Source organism: Leptonotus elevatus, chromosome 1, assembly GCF_054856555.1.
Source record: "Leptonotus elevatus isolate MCC_2025b chromosome 1, RoL_Lele_1.0, whole genome shotgun sequence".
Taxonomy (NCBI): Eukaryota; Metazoa; Chordata; class Actinopteri; order Syngnathiformes; family Syngnathidae; genus Leptonotus; species Leptonotus elevatus.
The window spans coordinates 51830299-51844830 of NC_141239.1; the positions used below are offsets into that span (position 1 = coordinate 51830299).

General features: G+C 37.6%; 1 protein-coding gene across 1 annotated transcript; it reads right to left on the reverse strand.

Annotated features, from left to right (window-relative positions):
- Positions 1 to 45: 45 nt before the first annotated feature.
- Positions 46 to 2876, reverse strand: gadd45gip1 (growth arrest and DNA-damage-inducible, gamma interacting protein 1). Its single transcript, XM_086068740.1, has 2 exons — positions 2441 to 2876; positions 46 to 594 (listed from the first exon to the last, which is right to left on the reverse strand). Exons 1-2 carry the CDS (start codon positions 2839 to 2841, stop codon positions 306 to 308), a joined length of 690 nt encoding a protein of 229 aa, XP_085924866.1. The 5' UTR covers positions 2842 to 2876; the 3' UTR covers positions 46 to 305.
- Positions 2877 to 14532: the final 11656 nt, after the last annotated feature.

Genomic DNA, 14532 nt, shown 5'->3' on the forward strand with positions numbered 1-14532 from the left:
TGTCATGGTGTCAAAAGGTATTACAAAAAAGGTAAACGCTCACTCTTAATGTATTTTTCAATTTATTACACCAATAACACCATAAGGGGCCTATTTGGTTTTCAGGTCTGTTAACATTTAAAACAAAATGCATTCTGTACAGAAATATTTATTATAGTGACAGTCAAACAAGGAAAGACTCCACCACTTTGTAAATTGAGCTCTTGTAATTACAGATGAAAACAAAATGAGCACTTAAACAGGCTCATTAAGCGTATGAACTAAAATGTAATAGTAAATTCCATCAATATTGACTGAGTCCAAGTTTAATTGGAGGCGACAGAAGTGAAAGGGACTCCCGCCTGCTCCTCTCTCAGTCTGCGTTTCATCAGTTTCCTCTTTTTCTTCTCCTCTTTTTCAACTTCGGCAACCATTTCCAAGAATTTGCTGCTGCGGGGGTCCACTGCGTAGCCAAAACGTTCTCTGGCCTCAGCCAGCAACTTCTCACGACGCGCCTTCTCCTCTTTTAGCTTCTGTTTAGCTTCGCGCTTCTCTCTGCGCCAGTCGGCGATCATCTTGGGCATTTTGGCCATGTTTTCTGCAATGAGCTTCTCCCTGTGACGGCAACAGAAACGATCATTATAACAGACGTTATTGGAGCTCATCGTTCGATTGACAGTCACCTATTGGATGGCTATTCGTTGCACTTGGATGAACTGTACTGCGATAGCAGCATTTAATTTAAGTTGGTCTATGCATATAAAAAAAAAGTGTTGAAAGACAAACCCACGTGCTATGATTCAAAAAAACACATTGTTTATTATTGTATATATTTTCATTTTTGCATTCAAAAGTTTAATCTTTTTTGGGGAAAACTTAATAGATTCTTACACCTGTCTACTTTTTTAGTAAACCCATGCACCATTGAAATCAAGGCATTTTGAAACAAAGTCCTCCACCTGACTCACAAAGCCCTCCATAACCAGGCTCTCTGCTACCTCTGGAACCTGCGCCATCACCACACCCTTTCCCGTAGCCTCCGCTCCTCTGTTGCCAACCTCAACAAACCAAGCAACGGACCTGGGGTGACCGAGTCTTCTCCATAGCTGCTCCCACCCTCTGGAACGCTCTTCCAAAACATCCGTAGACTGAAGTCAAGTTTATTTATATAGCCCTTAATCACACAAGAGTCTTAAAGGAATTCACATGCCCACAGTTGACAAATATCAACGACATTCCCTAATCGAACAACAAGAGGGCAAGGAATAACTAAATACAATTTAAAAAAAAACAGGCAAAAAATGAGAAACCTTGAGAAGGGACCGCAAATGAGGCAATCCCCCTTCCAGGATGATCAGGTTGCAATGGATGCCCAATGGGCAAACATTTACATAGTTTTTGATACTAAACATTATTAACTAGAATAGTGCAAAAGTCCATTGAAGAAATTGAAGCACAGCAAGAAGACATCAGGGAAGTGGGTCCTCATCCAAATCCAGTACTGACATACTCATTGAAATCTCACCTCAAAACCCACCTTTTTAGAACTGCTTTTTTTTGGTCCTATGACTTGTTTCTTATGTGTTTATTCAACAAAATGCATTGTTGACATGTTTTTTTTCGTTTAAAATATTTTAGAAGTCCTTACATTTTTTTTGACTTGGTATTTTTTATCGATTTTATTTTTGTAAAGTGTCTTTAAGTCTTATGAAAAGCACTATACAAATAAAATGTATCATTATTATTATTAGTAAAAAGTCAAATTCTTTATATATTTTTTTATCTTTTCAATGATGCTAAAATATTTTATCATCTGGCATAAGCAAATTATACAAATACCAAATTCAGGATGGGTGTTTTTGTTGTATACTAAAAGATGCAATACATTTATTTAGTTTCCTTCGTGAAAAATTTGCTTTTAATCCAAACTAAAAACTTTTCTTTTTTTTTTTGTAACTAGACGAAGCATTTAATGTGTTTAGCTGCTTATGGGCCTTCCAACAGTCATAGGTCATTAAGTTATCAACAATTCTCCTCGACGCTACACGTCAAACTTAAGGTAACGTTTATAAAAGGCTGTGGATATTTTGCCGTGATTGGCAACTCTCCTGGTAGCGTTACTTTGCCGTGACCGGCTTTGATTGGTCAATCAATCGCCGGACGTGGTTCCTCCCTCACTTCACCCATTCTGTCTTTTTTTATTAAGTTTCCATTTTGATTTGCCAACTGTTATCGTTATTAATGGCCAAACCATAACCTTCAGAGAATGTTGTCAAGAAATGAAAGTCAAATCGCGCGATTCACGGCAAAATAGCGCTAAGTGGCGAGTAGCCGGTTATGGCAAAACATCCACTTCGTTTATTTAAAAATAAATAAATAAAAATGTGGCAATGGGTTATACGGCATGGGGACAGGTGTCCTGTAACAGAAGCGGCGCTATAGCTACGTTAGCATCACTCACTTTGCCATGCGTTTGTCAGCCTCCTCCTTTTGCTTGGCCGCGATATTCTTCAACATGACATCTAACGTAGGATGCCATTCATTTTCCTCAGCGATGATCTTGTCCAGTTCTGCGTGGCTGGGCCACAGCGACGCAGGGTCGATTCCGGACGCCAAGCCGTAGCGACCGTACAGCTTCATATCGTATTTGCGCGTCTTCTGCCATTCCGGCGTCTTCTCGCTGCTCTTGTCTGGAATATAGGGATCACGAAGATTCCGTTTCAGAGGTTTGGGGTTATACGATGCTGTCTGCAGTAGAATCCCGCTCGGATAGCTCGCAGAATCTAGAGTTTTGGGTGCTGAAATCCCCTTAAATGTGTTACAGATCACCAGCGTCCTCCTGCAGAGAACGGACGCGGCCATTTTCCTTTAACCTCACAAAGGACCCTGCGCTGATAGGTGGCTTCGAAAAGTGCCTGTTAGACTTTTTTTTTTTTTTTTTTTACCGCATTTTAGCACATTACTGTATAATATATATTGTAGACAGGACAGTAAATATGAAAATAAATCTTACAAAAAAAATTCATGTCGATCAATGAAAATTGGCTCCATAGTGTAACAGTTTTCTTTAGATTATTTTAATCAATGTAATTTAATAAATATAAATACAATACTGTACAGTCAATTTCAATGGATATTCCAGTTTTCCTCCGACATTACTGAATTAAAGAGTGGAAATTATAGTACATAAATGACAGTGTCAGTAGTAATACTAGATAATTACTTTTTGAATACTAGTCATACCTAATTTTGTCATCAAGTCATGTTTATTTATAGAACGACTCCCTACTCCAGGACAGTGTTTCACAACCTTTGCGGGGGAGTATTGAGCATATTTTAAACATTTGAAAAATATCACGGAACACCACCAAATTAAAATGTCAGGAAAAAGTATATAAAATAAAGTAATGATGATCTGATCTCAATTCATTCACAAATGTACTGTGAAATCTTGGCCTGTTTCGTCACACAATGCCATGATATTATTCTGTTATATAATGGCAGCAGGTGGATACATGAATTATATATTTTGTCATCTAGTGGAAGAGCATTTCATTGTTCTGCAAATGTCACTGGCATACATAGGTAAACAAAGTTTTTTTTGGGGGGGGGGGGCTTCCGACACCCCTTGTGTTCTCTTGGGGCACACCAATGTGCCATGGCATAGTGGTTGGGATTTACAGACCGAGTAGAACAAATGAACACTTGAAAAAGGGTGTTGCAAGTGACAAAAATAATTAATTGCCGTGTTGTATTTTAGAAATTATGAACGGAAGAGTATGAAAAACAGTGTACATTTTTAGAAAAAGGGGCTTAAGCCTCTGCCTGAATTACTTAAAGGATCTTTGTGCAGTTTGTCACTTTTTTTTTTTACTCGCGACTGCCACCTCTGGCCCAAAGCGTAACTGCAGCATCTGTGTCAGGCACGTTCATGGTGCGCATGCGAGTACGTGCACGATCTTAAAGCGACAGCCACAGTTCACGAACGAAGACATGACTTCAAATAAGGTAAGAAAAACTCCGCCCCTCCCCTCTCCAAAGAAACTGTGCAGTGCGTGCAAAGATGGGGAAAGACTACTGGTATAAGAAAGTGACCAAATGTCAGGCTTTCCCTGCTGGGAAAATTTTATTTGGCCTGCAGGAAAAACATTTTTGCATGAATTACTGGGGTTTAAGGGCTAAATTAAATCACAGAGAGGAAGCTTATACATTATATCCTTCACTTTGTGGCTGAATATGAACTACATTAAATCAGAAGGTTTCACAGCACAGTGTGATGGGTAAAGAGCAAGTGTTCTGCAGTTAAGGGGTCAAATAAAGTAATGGGAAGACAGTGTTTCACTCTCACAATTGTTGTTTTCGATTTGAAAACATAGATGTGAATATGCAAGTCCAAATATCAGAGAAAGGTCAGCAGTCGAGGCTCCGACAATACAAAATCTTAAATCAAAATAAATTTAAAAATTCCGTCTCTGCTCCACTTTCTTCTTCTTTGAGGAGCCACCACGCTAAAACTTTGATCTGCTCGTAGCGATGCAGCTGTCATTACTTTTGTGTCCTGGGAGCAAACAAATAAAATAATTTTTAAAAAGCTCCATTAAATATTTACGGTTCCCAGGGTCTGAGTGTAGCGGGAGGCTGGAGGTGGGTGTGGGCATGACACAGGCTTAATTTGTTTTAGGAGCGATCTGGTGCCAAGCTCGGGGCTTAAGGGATCATATCAATGTCAGTCATAGGCAAGGAGGCTCCTTAGCAGTTAGACGGGAGAGGATAGTGGCAACATGACAGATCTAATTCTGGGTGCTTGAGTAGGAGGCTTGTGTGTGTGCGCTCTGTTTAACACATTTTGGGAAGTTGTACTCAACAAAATCATCCATCCATCCATTTTCTATACTACCTCCTCATTCCTCATTAGGTTTGCAGGTCCCAGGTGACTTTGGGTGAATGGACGCCAGCCAATCACAGGACATACTGTAGATAAACAACCATTCATAGATGGCACTCATGCCTATGGACAAATTATAGTCTTTAGTTAATCCAATACTGTAATTTCCAACCACGTCAGTGTTGTGAGATTATCAGATGTGCCATAAGAATTTATACAATCTTAATTAATTGGATTAAAAAGACGTTAAGTACATATTTACCACACATATTGAAATACATACTGTAAACATCGGCTGTTGCCATTGTACAATTTTTATGTTAACTTGGTTTTCCACTTCCCCATTAAAATTACAAAATTGACCCAACAGTTTTAAGGGTCTCCCTAATTTACATTTGGCTAGAAAGCAAAGCGTGGAGAGTCTCTGTTGACGAAATACATGGGTGCAAACATACAGTCAGAAAATATATAATCCGTCTTTGCCAACAGCCTTTAAAAAATATCAACTCTCCTCTTTTTTGTCTCCCATTTGCTCTCTTTCTGGCAATCCGTTCCTTCCTTTCTCAAATGCGCAATGTTTTTGTGGTTTAAAAATAAATAAATAAATAATGTGCAGTATATTGTATGTGAAGCCTCCAAACCTGATACAGGGCGATGTTTTTTTAAAATATTTTTTTATTTTTAATTATTTAATGTATTTATTTTTTTGTTCTGTTGCAGTGCATGAGTAGATTATGCAGTGCTCACTTCATTGGTGTGCAGCACTCATTGTGATTTCCTAGGAATGTTGTAGAAGTGATCATTTGAAAATGTAAACACTTGCAGAGAATTTTTGAAATATTGTTGATATTTATGTTATATATATTAGTCACTGACTCACTAACATTAATTGTATTCACATAGATAATTATTAATAGGTATTTTGAGTTTATTAAAGGTTATTAAAGGTTATTTGACCAAATTTGTTATTTCAAAATAGTTGCCCTTTACATTTATCAGTATATACAGGAAATAGCTTTCGGTTTAAAAAAGGTATGTGACCTCTGATTTGGGGTAATGTATCCTCAGGTCTTGACACACCATACACACACACACAGAGCAAAACTCAACTCAGTACACCTCGTTCCAAACTATTATACAAATGTAATTTTTCTCAGATTTTAGTATTGATGCAAATGAAGTCACTACAATTTTCAAGTCATCAACTACTGGAGTATTCAGTGTTTATTCCTTTCTTTAACCAGGTAAGAAATTCATTGAGTTTAAAAATCTCTTTATTTGCTAAAACTTTAAAAACAGTCACATTGCTCAATAGCATTTGTTTAGCGTTCCTTTACAATAGTCTTGAACTCAAATTTTGGAACAAACCACCCAATCACAAGAGTATTATTTTGTGAAATGAAAAACTTACAATGCACTGTTCCAAATTATTAAGCAAAACAGAGTTTCAAAATGTTCTATAGGTTGGAAAGAACTGAATAAGAGTTTGGTGTAATAATTTGGAACAGTTCATTTTAAGTACCGTACAAAAAAACCCGTATATCATTGGGAGGTGTGTGTGGGTAAATATTAGAATTATGCTCTTAACAGTTTGCATTATCATTTTGAAAGATAGGCAGCCATACATAATTTTCTAGTTAATGTTTTGTGTATAAAGGCAATACCAGGATGGCGGGGGCGTAGGTAGGCAATCGTGGGTGTGCAACCATTTTGAAGGACATTTGCTTGTATCCTTTTCCCCCTGCAACACTGTTGAACTTTTTTGGAATGAGTTGACGGCCGAAACGGCTGAAGGTTTGTACTGTCTTCAATTAGTCTTGAATATATTCACTACTTTTTATTATACATTTTTAGTACCAGTCCAGCTTTCCCCCCCAATTTTATTATTGCGCAAGAATACCCCCCAATGCACACAGACAGAGCAAGCCAAGTCAATGAAGAATTTTGCCAAGACAGCATTAACAATTTGCTGACACAAAGAAGAAATGATAATAAATCTAGTCTAATTTTTAACTCTCTTCTTGGCCTGAACCAGTGACGATGTTTTACTCACAATTTGGCAAGGACTTTATGACTTTATGTCACCCAGAAAAGGGGATGAGGGACAAAATCCAACTAAAAGAGAGCTGAGCCAGGAAATATCACAATTTCCTGGTAATGACACAACCCTTTGGTCCACACAGCGTTTGTGATGGATTACGTTTTTCTCATCTCCCCAAAATCAATATTCCAAACAAATGTTGTCCTTGGCAACAGGTACATCCCCTTAATTACCCACAGACAATGTGAGCTTGTCTTCAAACGTGTTAAAAATAGAAGCTTTGTAAGGGATTACTGTAGCTCCGTTTGCGCTCGACAGAAAAGACCATCACAACAAATCGCTCTGATTCATCGTGCTGATTTTTTCACTGCACTGCAAGGTTCAGCTGCGTTCATTCGCGCAGCTTGCGCAAACTCATGCCAACTAATGTTAAACTTGGATTTGGCCCAGTTGAAAGCTGCATGGCGGCTGAGGGGAGGGAGGATGGATTTTGGGTGGTATTGTTGTGGACAGAGGGGAACCATATACTAATGGATGTGCTTTGTGATCATTTGGCAAAATATGCTATAAAAAAAAAATATTCGGAAAGGTTTAACCACTACGGCAGAGGGCTGACGGCAAAGTGAGGTGGAGTTTGGGGACATGTAGTTGCACGTAAGAGCTTTTATTTTGCATCTGTAGCACAGAAGGATAATAGATGTAACACTTTAACACAATTATCTAGATTCACAAATCTTTATTTGTAAACACCATAAGTGGAAATATTATCATAAATATACACACACATTAGGCTAATGTAAGGATTTGGTTTCTACACGATAATGGCAATTTAGATTCCCATCTCTGCCAATGATATATTAACTTACCAATTTAGCCTAAGAATGATCCAATGTGCACAGATTGTAATTACAAAGCAGATATTTGGCCAATTAGACAGACTAGTAAACAGTGACGATGGCCTCCCTATAGTGTTTATGATGGAGCTAACAGTTTCTCCTTTGTCCCTGGGAGTCCACAGACCCATGCAGTCCAGCGCACGGTCCTCATGAGATGATGAATGAGAACACACAGAATGACGCAGGCTGGAGATCCACTGGTGACCGCTAATTCAAGGGGAAATTCATCAAAGTGGGCCTGTCCTCTCGTGCACCATCGTATAACAATGCTGGGGTCCGGTGAAGATGAATGGAGGTAATTATCTTGTCTACCTGGTCAGAACAATCTTCTACTTCTCTCCAGCGTCATGGGTATCCAGCCTCCAATGCAGTCTGCACAAAATGCTGACTTAAAAAAAAAATCTACTAACTGATGAATTGTTTTTGTCTTGCATGCGAAGAAAATGGCCACATAAATAGCCTAACACATGGTAACACTTGCTCCAATGCAGTGTAGTAAATTTGCTTTGTTTTATTTTAAGGTTTATTTTTGACACACTCCTAGTCAATGGGTTCAGAGCTCGCCCACCACACATAATATTTTAACCTCTTGCACAGTTGCATGACATAACTGTGATTACAAAAAAAAATCTTAGATAATACACAAATGAAATAATGCTCTAAGAAGTTAGATGGGAATCCAATCACAGAAAGGTGCTCATTATTATTATTATTATTATTATTATTATTATTATTATTATTATTATTATTATTATTATTATTATTATTATTATTCTGTGTAGTACTGCACTGCATTATACTTGTGCATAATTTATTTTTATTTTTTTATGTTATTTTATTGCTTTAAACTAAAATGCAGAATATTTAACAAAGCACTTGTATTGGATCTTATTGTATGAATACGGATGAGTGTAATATTCTGCACCAAAGTTCAATTTGTTATTAATCTGTCACAATTTACTCCTTCAGAAACTCCCTTATTTATTTACTGTATTCCAATGAGCTTAATTCAGATGTCAAATTGTTTAATAACAACAAAAACTAACATTCTTCTTCTTCTGCTTCTTCTTCTTCTTCTTCTTCTTCTTATTATTATTATTATTATTAATAATAATAATATTATGCTGAGTTTTTGCTTTGGACAAACAAATACTGACAACAAATTAGATAACTTAAATATTCAATATTAATTTAAATAGATTTTAATAGTTGTATGTATTGTGATTTTTAGGATGTATGATCTGCAAGGAAGCAGTCTTAATATTTTGTCTATTGACCATTAGGGGGTTTATAATCAACAAGCTGAAGTCATTTACATTACTAATAGTCAGGCCATAGTGCAACAACTTCAGACGTTTGTTATAAATAATTACATTATTAAGATGACAGCAGATGTTTTGTTGTACTTCTTCCTCTTTACATTATTGTTCTCTATTTCATCATTCAGTCCTTTATTTATCTACAAACACCCAATAGTCTTTTTAAGGTAATTATTGTTTAAGTAACGTGAGATTAGATTTTAAGAAGGAAGACAAAATCAGTGTTTATGAATATTTTTTATTTTTTATTTATTAAATTTTTTTGGGGGGGGATTAAAAATTATTCATGGTTAGATTGATAGATAGATAGATAGATAGATAGATAGATAGATAGATAGATAGATAGATAGATAGATAGATAGATAGATAGATAGATAGATAGATAGATAGATTGATTGATTGATTGATTTTTCCTAATGCACTCCAATGGGCGTCAATTATAGATACAATTAGCTTTCTGTGGCCTTTTGATGATGGGTTTTCCTTGTATAGAATGAAAAGAAGTCCAGACTTTCATGAAAAGCAGGTGCTGAGTCACATCACGCCGATAAAGACATCACACAACCTTCCGTTTGGGGACTTTGTGTTGGGGGGGGGGGGGGTGTTGAGTACAACGGGGGAAATTAAGAGGTGGGGGTGGGGGGGGGGTGCATGTGGCAGCAGCCTGGCGCAGACATCCTTCCGTTGCTCCCTTCGCCGTGCCACCACCATCTGTCATCTGCGCGAACATCTGCACACCCAAGGTGCCCTTGTCACCCAATGTTAGAGCAGTATGTTTGCTTTTTCTATTAAGGAAACCTGTAGTGATTCACCAGAACAAAACCAATTAGACCGTTGGTGTAGTGGTGAATCAGGTGGATTGCAGAGCCATATGAGATACATAGTTGCATCCTCCGGCAATCCTGTCATCATGCCATTTTATAAGCGAATCATCATTTGCCCTCAGTTGGTTGTCTCTTGGCTTCTACAGCTTCTTTCGACAATTGCTAATCTTACTGCAAAACAAAGAGCTTGTTTTTTTTTATATCCACATTTTGCATTTGAGGTTGGATTAGATATTTGACAGTATTTGACAAAATGTCACAAATTCACTAGCATACTACTAAATTGAGGCATTGATTGGTGCCTCATTTTTTTATTTTTTTGTCTGTGAGGAGACACATTGCAACATGCAACATCTGCCCAATGTGAGCGAATGCTGTCAAACATGATTTATGATATTTGAAGACTAATAATGGCATGACATACTATCCCTTCATTGTATTTTATAATAGTTTTATCACAACTTTTCTTAGCCCCTTTTCCACAGCCAGTTCAAGCTGGTATTCCTCCAACTTTTTTTTCCAGGTCACTGTTCTGTATAAATATCACCGACATGGAATCAGGATGACGTTGTTCCACCAATATTTGCCTTCAACGGTATTGTAAAGTTTCAGACTAAACACTCAGTTGTGTTGAAAGCATTGTTGCCATCTGACAAGAATTTATGCATCACACCAGATGTGATCAAGCACACACATTTGTGACAATAGGCCTATTTTGCCTTCGCTTGATTTTGTGTAAAAATCAAAAATAGCTATTTTGTTCTCCTTATAAAGGAGGCTGTGGATTTGATTACCTGGGGAAAAAATAAAAATATACAAAAATACGAAATACAGTAATTGCCCTGTAATAGAAAAGTGGTGCATCAACTTGAAGTATCTATAGGAAATTGCATTTTTTTTTCTGGATTACTCGTGGATTTTCTACTTGTTTCTCTCCCCCATGAACAGCAAAAATCCACCACTTATCTATTACACAGTTTAGGCGTTGTGATAGGAAATATCAAACCAACATACGGAAATTATACTTCAAATATCCAAAATATTGTCAAACTAGTGACCTTATAAACATTTTTCTCTTGCACATTCACATTCATTTTTGTTTCCGTTTTATTACATTGTTTTGTTTAAAAAAAAAATATTCTCAGACACGATGGCCAAACATTGAATCAATACTGTGCATGTTCTTCAACATATTATTTTGAGATTACAAAACAGCAAGTGAGTTTGAGGACGTAACAAAATGTATTTAGCTGGGCCATGATTGATCGTGATGCTGAGGATTGATCTCAAGACTTTTAATTTTTTTTGACATGCTGAGTCTCGAAACCTTTTGTACCCTGGCTAGCTGGTTTTAGCATAACTAGCAATTGTTAAGTTAGCTTCAGGACAGAGCTGTGTGACCATCAGATTTACTCTATTATATTTACTCAAGTAACTTTTGGCATAAATTGTATTTGCCAGAATAGTTTTCATGCAACATACATTTTAGTGAATACGTATTTAGTCTTACTCAAGTAATTATTTGGAGCACTGATTTTTACTTTTACTTGAGTTATATATATTATTCAAAAGTAACTTTTAGCTTTTAGCTACTCGACCTAGCGCTGGTGACCTTTGAATGGTCACTTGGATGTTCACGGGAGTTCCTTTTTGGGCTTAGGCAGTTTCACACATCAGCGTCATTTCCGGCCGCGTTCCAACACTCGCACCCCCACCCTTGCTCCCCCCAACCCCGCGCTTCCGCCTTGGGTGTGCAGGGCGTCTCAACTCTCTGAAATGCTTCGGACAACTGAGACAGACACACGCTCGCACCCGTCGACGGGAATGCGCAACCTAGGGGCACAAGGGTGGAAGCGCAAGAACTGGGACGCGGCCCACACTTCGCAAACAGGAAACGGAAAACAAAGCTGATGTGTGAAAACCAGGAAGTTGGAAGTCCCGCCTCCTCCGTGGCATATACTCCATAGCAACAACACAGAACTCGATAGCCCATGGAAAAAGTCTAAATGTACAGACAGGTGTCGACGGTGGACTTAAAAAAATAATAATAAAACAAAGGTACGTGATGTGACGTTGCATTTAATGTTTATAACATTAATGGAAAATGAAGCGTCTGTATGCTACTTTGCTGTCCCAATGTGAACATAAAAGTAGCTTGACCTTTAAAAGGCTATTTGGTGTAGAAAATAGTGAGAGTCAGTCTGCTACCAATGCAGTCATATTTCTATGCTTGATAAACGGATATCCTGCCGAATCGGTTTATTGTTCCCACGGCAACCCCAGTAAAAACAGTTTTTAGAGGTAATCTGCGCATCTGTGCACACGCAAAATATGTCTACTCTTCTTCAGATGTTTTTAACCTCATTGGCGCTGTTATCTATCCAACTTTGAATGCTGTGGCACTTGCCGAAAAGTGAGGGAGTTTTGCTGCTACAAGACCAGAGGGAACTTGAAGACTTTTTGGAGATGGGGGTTATGAAGGAATTTTATGCAGTGTCCCAACAAAAGCAGCAGAAGTTGCAGTTCTTTTCTTGGCTTAGTTTCCATGTCTTTGTCATTTTGTTTTAGGTTGGTGCTTATGAACTCCATATTTTCATTCCCTGTATGTGTAGTTGTAACATGTACCAATACTTTTGTCATACATTCATCATCAAATAGTTGGTAGCAAGTGGACTGTTTTGCTCAGCGTTTTCGTGTATTGTTGTCTGGAGTGTTGCTGTTTATTGCATATGGTGCTGGGCTGGATTACCGCACCCAAATCACAACAATATGTCCATTGTGCATCATGCTAGCGTATAATCTGAAGGATTATTCCACTGATGAAACTAACTGCTGCTTTTCTGTGTTGTTGTTGTTGTTGTTTTTTTTCAACATGGCAAGTTTCACATGGGCTGTTCTTTTTGCTACTGGCATGAAGCGGGATGCTGCTTTACCACAGCTGCCTCTCCAATGAAGTGGACACACACTTAAGCGCAAAAACACATTCGCGAATACAAAGCTCACTACCATCTGCTTGTGTGAATTAGAGAGGATGTTAGTTGTGTATTGGAAACAACAGCTGAGCGGACACACTGTGCACTGACCACACACCACTGTTGCCCGGCATCTGACACACTGATGGATGTGCACACACATACTCTGAAAGATTGTAGGCCAAAACAGAAGAAAAGATTTAAATGCTGCATCAGCATGAAAGAAAAATGATAGAGGCACTAATTTAGAGTGCTTGGAAAAGGGGAGTAGGTATCAAGCAGCCATAGACAGTGTATCAGAAAAAAAGAAGGCAAACAAACACCATGAGAGCATTCAGCACGGGCCAAGAAGGGCCTGGCGGAACGGACCCTCCATTGAAAAGAGCACCTGCATGCTATAAGAGTGTGAAACTCCAGTTTCAACAACTCTTTACATGCTTTAGCGCCTCTGCTTGAAAAACAAGTTCCACGCTGCAGACGGGACCCCCAACGCGAGCTATTTGTCGCTGACTTGTTTACTTTTTCCTTCCGTTAAATATATCTTTGTCCTAATGGGCTCAATGGAAGTAGGCTGGGCCCAGCACCACCACCTTTCTAAGACGAGCAAACCGACTCCGCCGAGCTCTTAAATGAGGCCTTTTTTTCATCAGCCAAAAGTATGTTCTCACTTTTACATACAGTAAGACCATAACTCAACTTATTTGCTAATAAATGTGTGACTTTTTACTGCAGCTGTTCCAGGAATTGAAATTTATTTCTGTTGGGTTCTTTGTTATGGTTGTAGTCAGTTACAGTTGCGTATGAAAATTTGGGACACTGACAAATCATATTATTCAGGACCAAATTATGTCCAATATCCTGCAACTTTGCTTGGTCTGTATTTCATAGTAACACACAGTGAATGTATTTAGAATTGTTAAGTATTTAATATAAGTGTTTTGCAGTGACTTGGCCTCAAGCATGAAATGCAGTCTGACGCAAAACTGCTTTTGCCGTAAGATTTCATTTCTGCACACTGATATTTTAAATAGAAAAACTATTACTATGCAACTATACAACTATAGAATAAAAAATAAGTTAATACATCTCATTAAATATAATTATAAGTGGTGGGAATGGAATTATTTAAAAGTGCATGAGTGTATTGACAGCAACTGGCCAATACAGTGAAAGGATGGTTTTGCTCAAGTTAGAGAATTTCCTTATAGCGCAACAAATACTATAAATAATAATGTTACTGAAGGATAATAACACCTGTTTATTTTTTACTATGCTGTATATAGTTTTTTACACAACACATTGAAAACTGTTGGCATTAGTTTCACATCATAGAAAATAATTCATTTAGAGTAATTATAAATTGTTTAAAATGTGTATGTTATCTCTTATGGCATTATTATATTATATTATGTTGTATCATGTTACATTATAATTTATTATATTGTATTATATTACTTTATGTACTGTATTATAGTATGTTATATCTAGGGATGGGCAAGTACTGATACCGAGTGTCAGTATTGGTGCCGATATCAGCCTCGATTGGTACTTGTGAGTACTGGAAATAAAAAAAAATTGAAGAATAGACAATTGCATGTATTTCATGTCCTTTTAAA

Bases quoted from the DNA above. Each gene is read 5' to 3' on its own strand.
- gadd45gip1 (XM_086068740.1), bottom strand. From the start codon at position 2,841: ATGGCCGCGTCCGTTCTCTGCAGGAGGACGCTGGTGATCTGTAACACA. The intron at 595-2,440 runs GTGAGTGATGCT...TTGCCGTCACAG, and splicing joins GCTGACAAACGCATGGCAAA to GGAGAAGCTCATTGCAGAAA.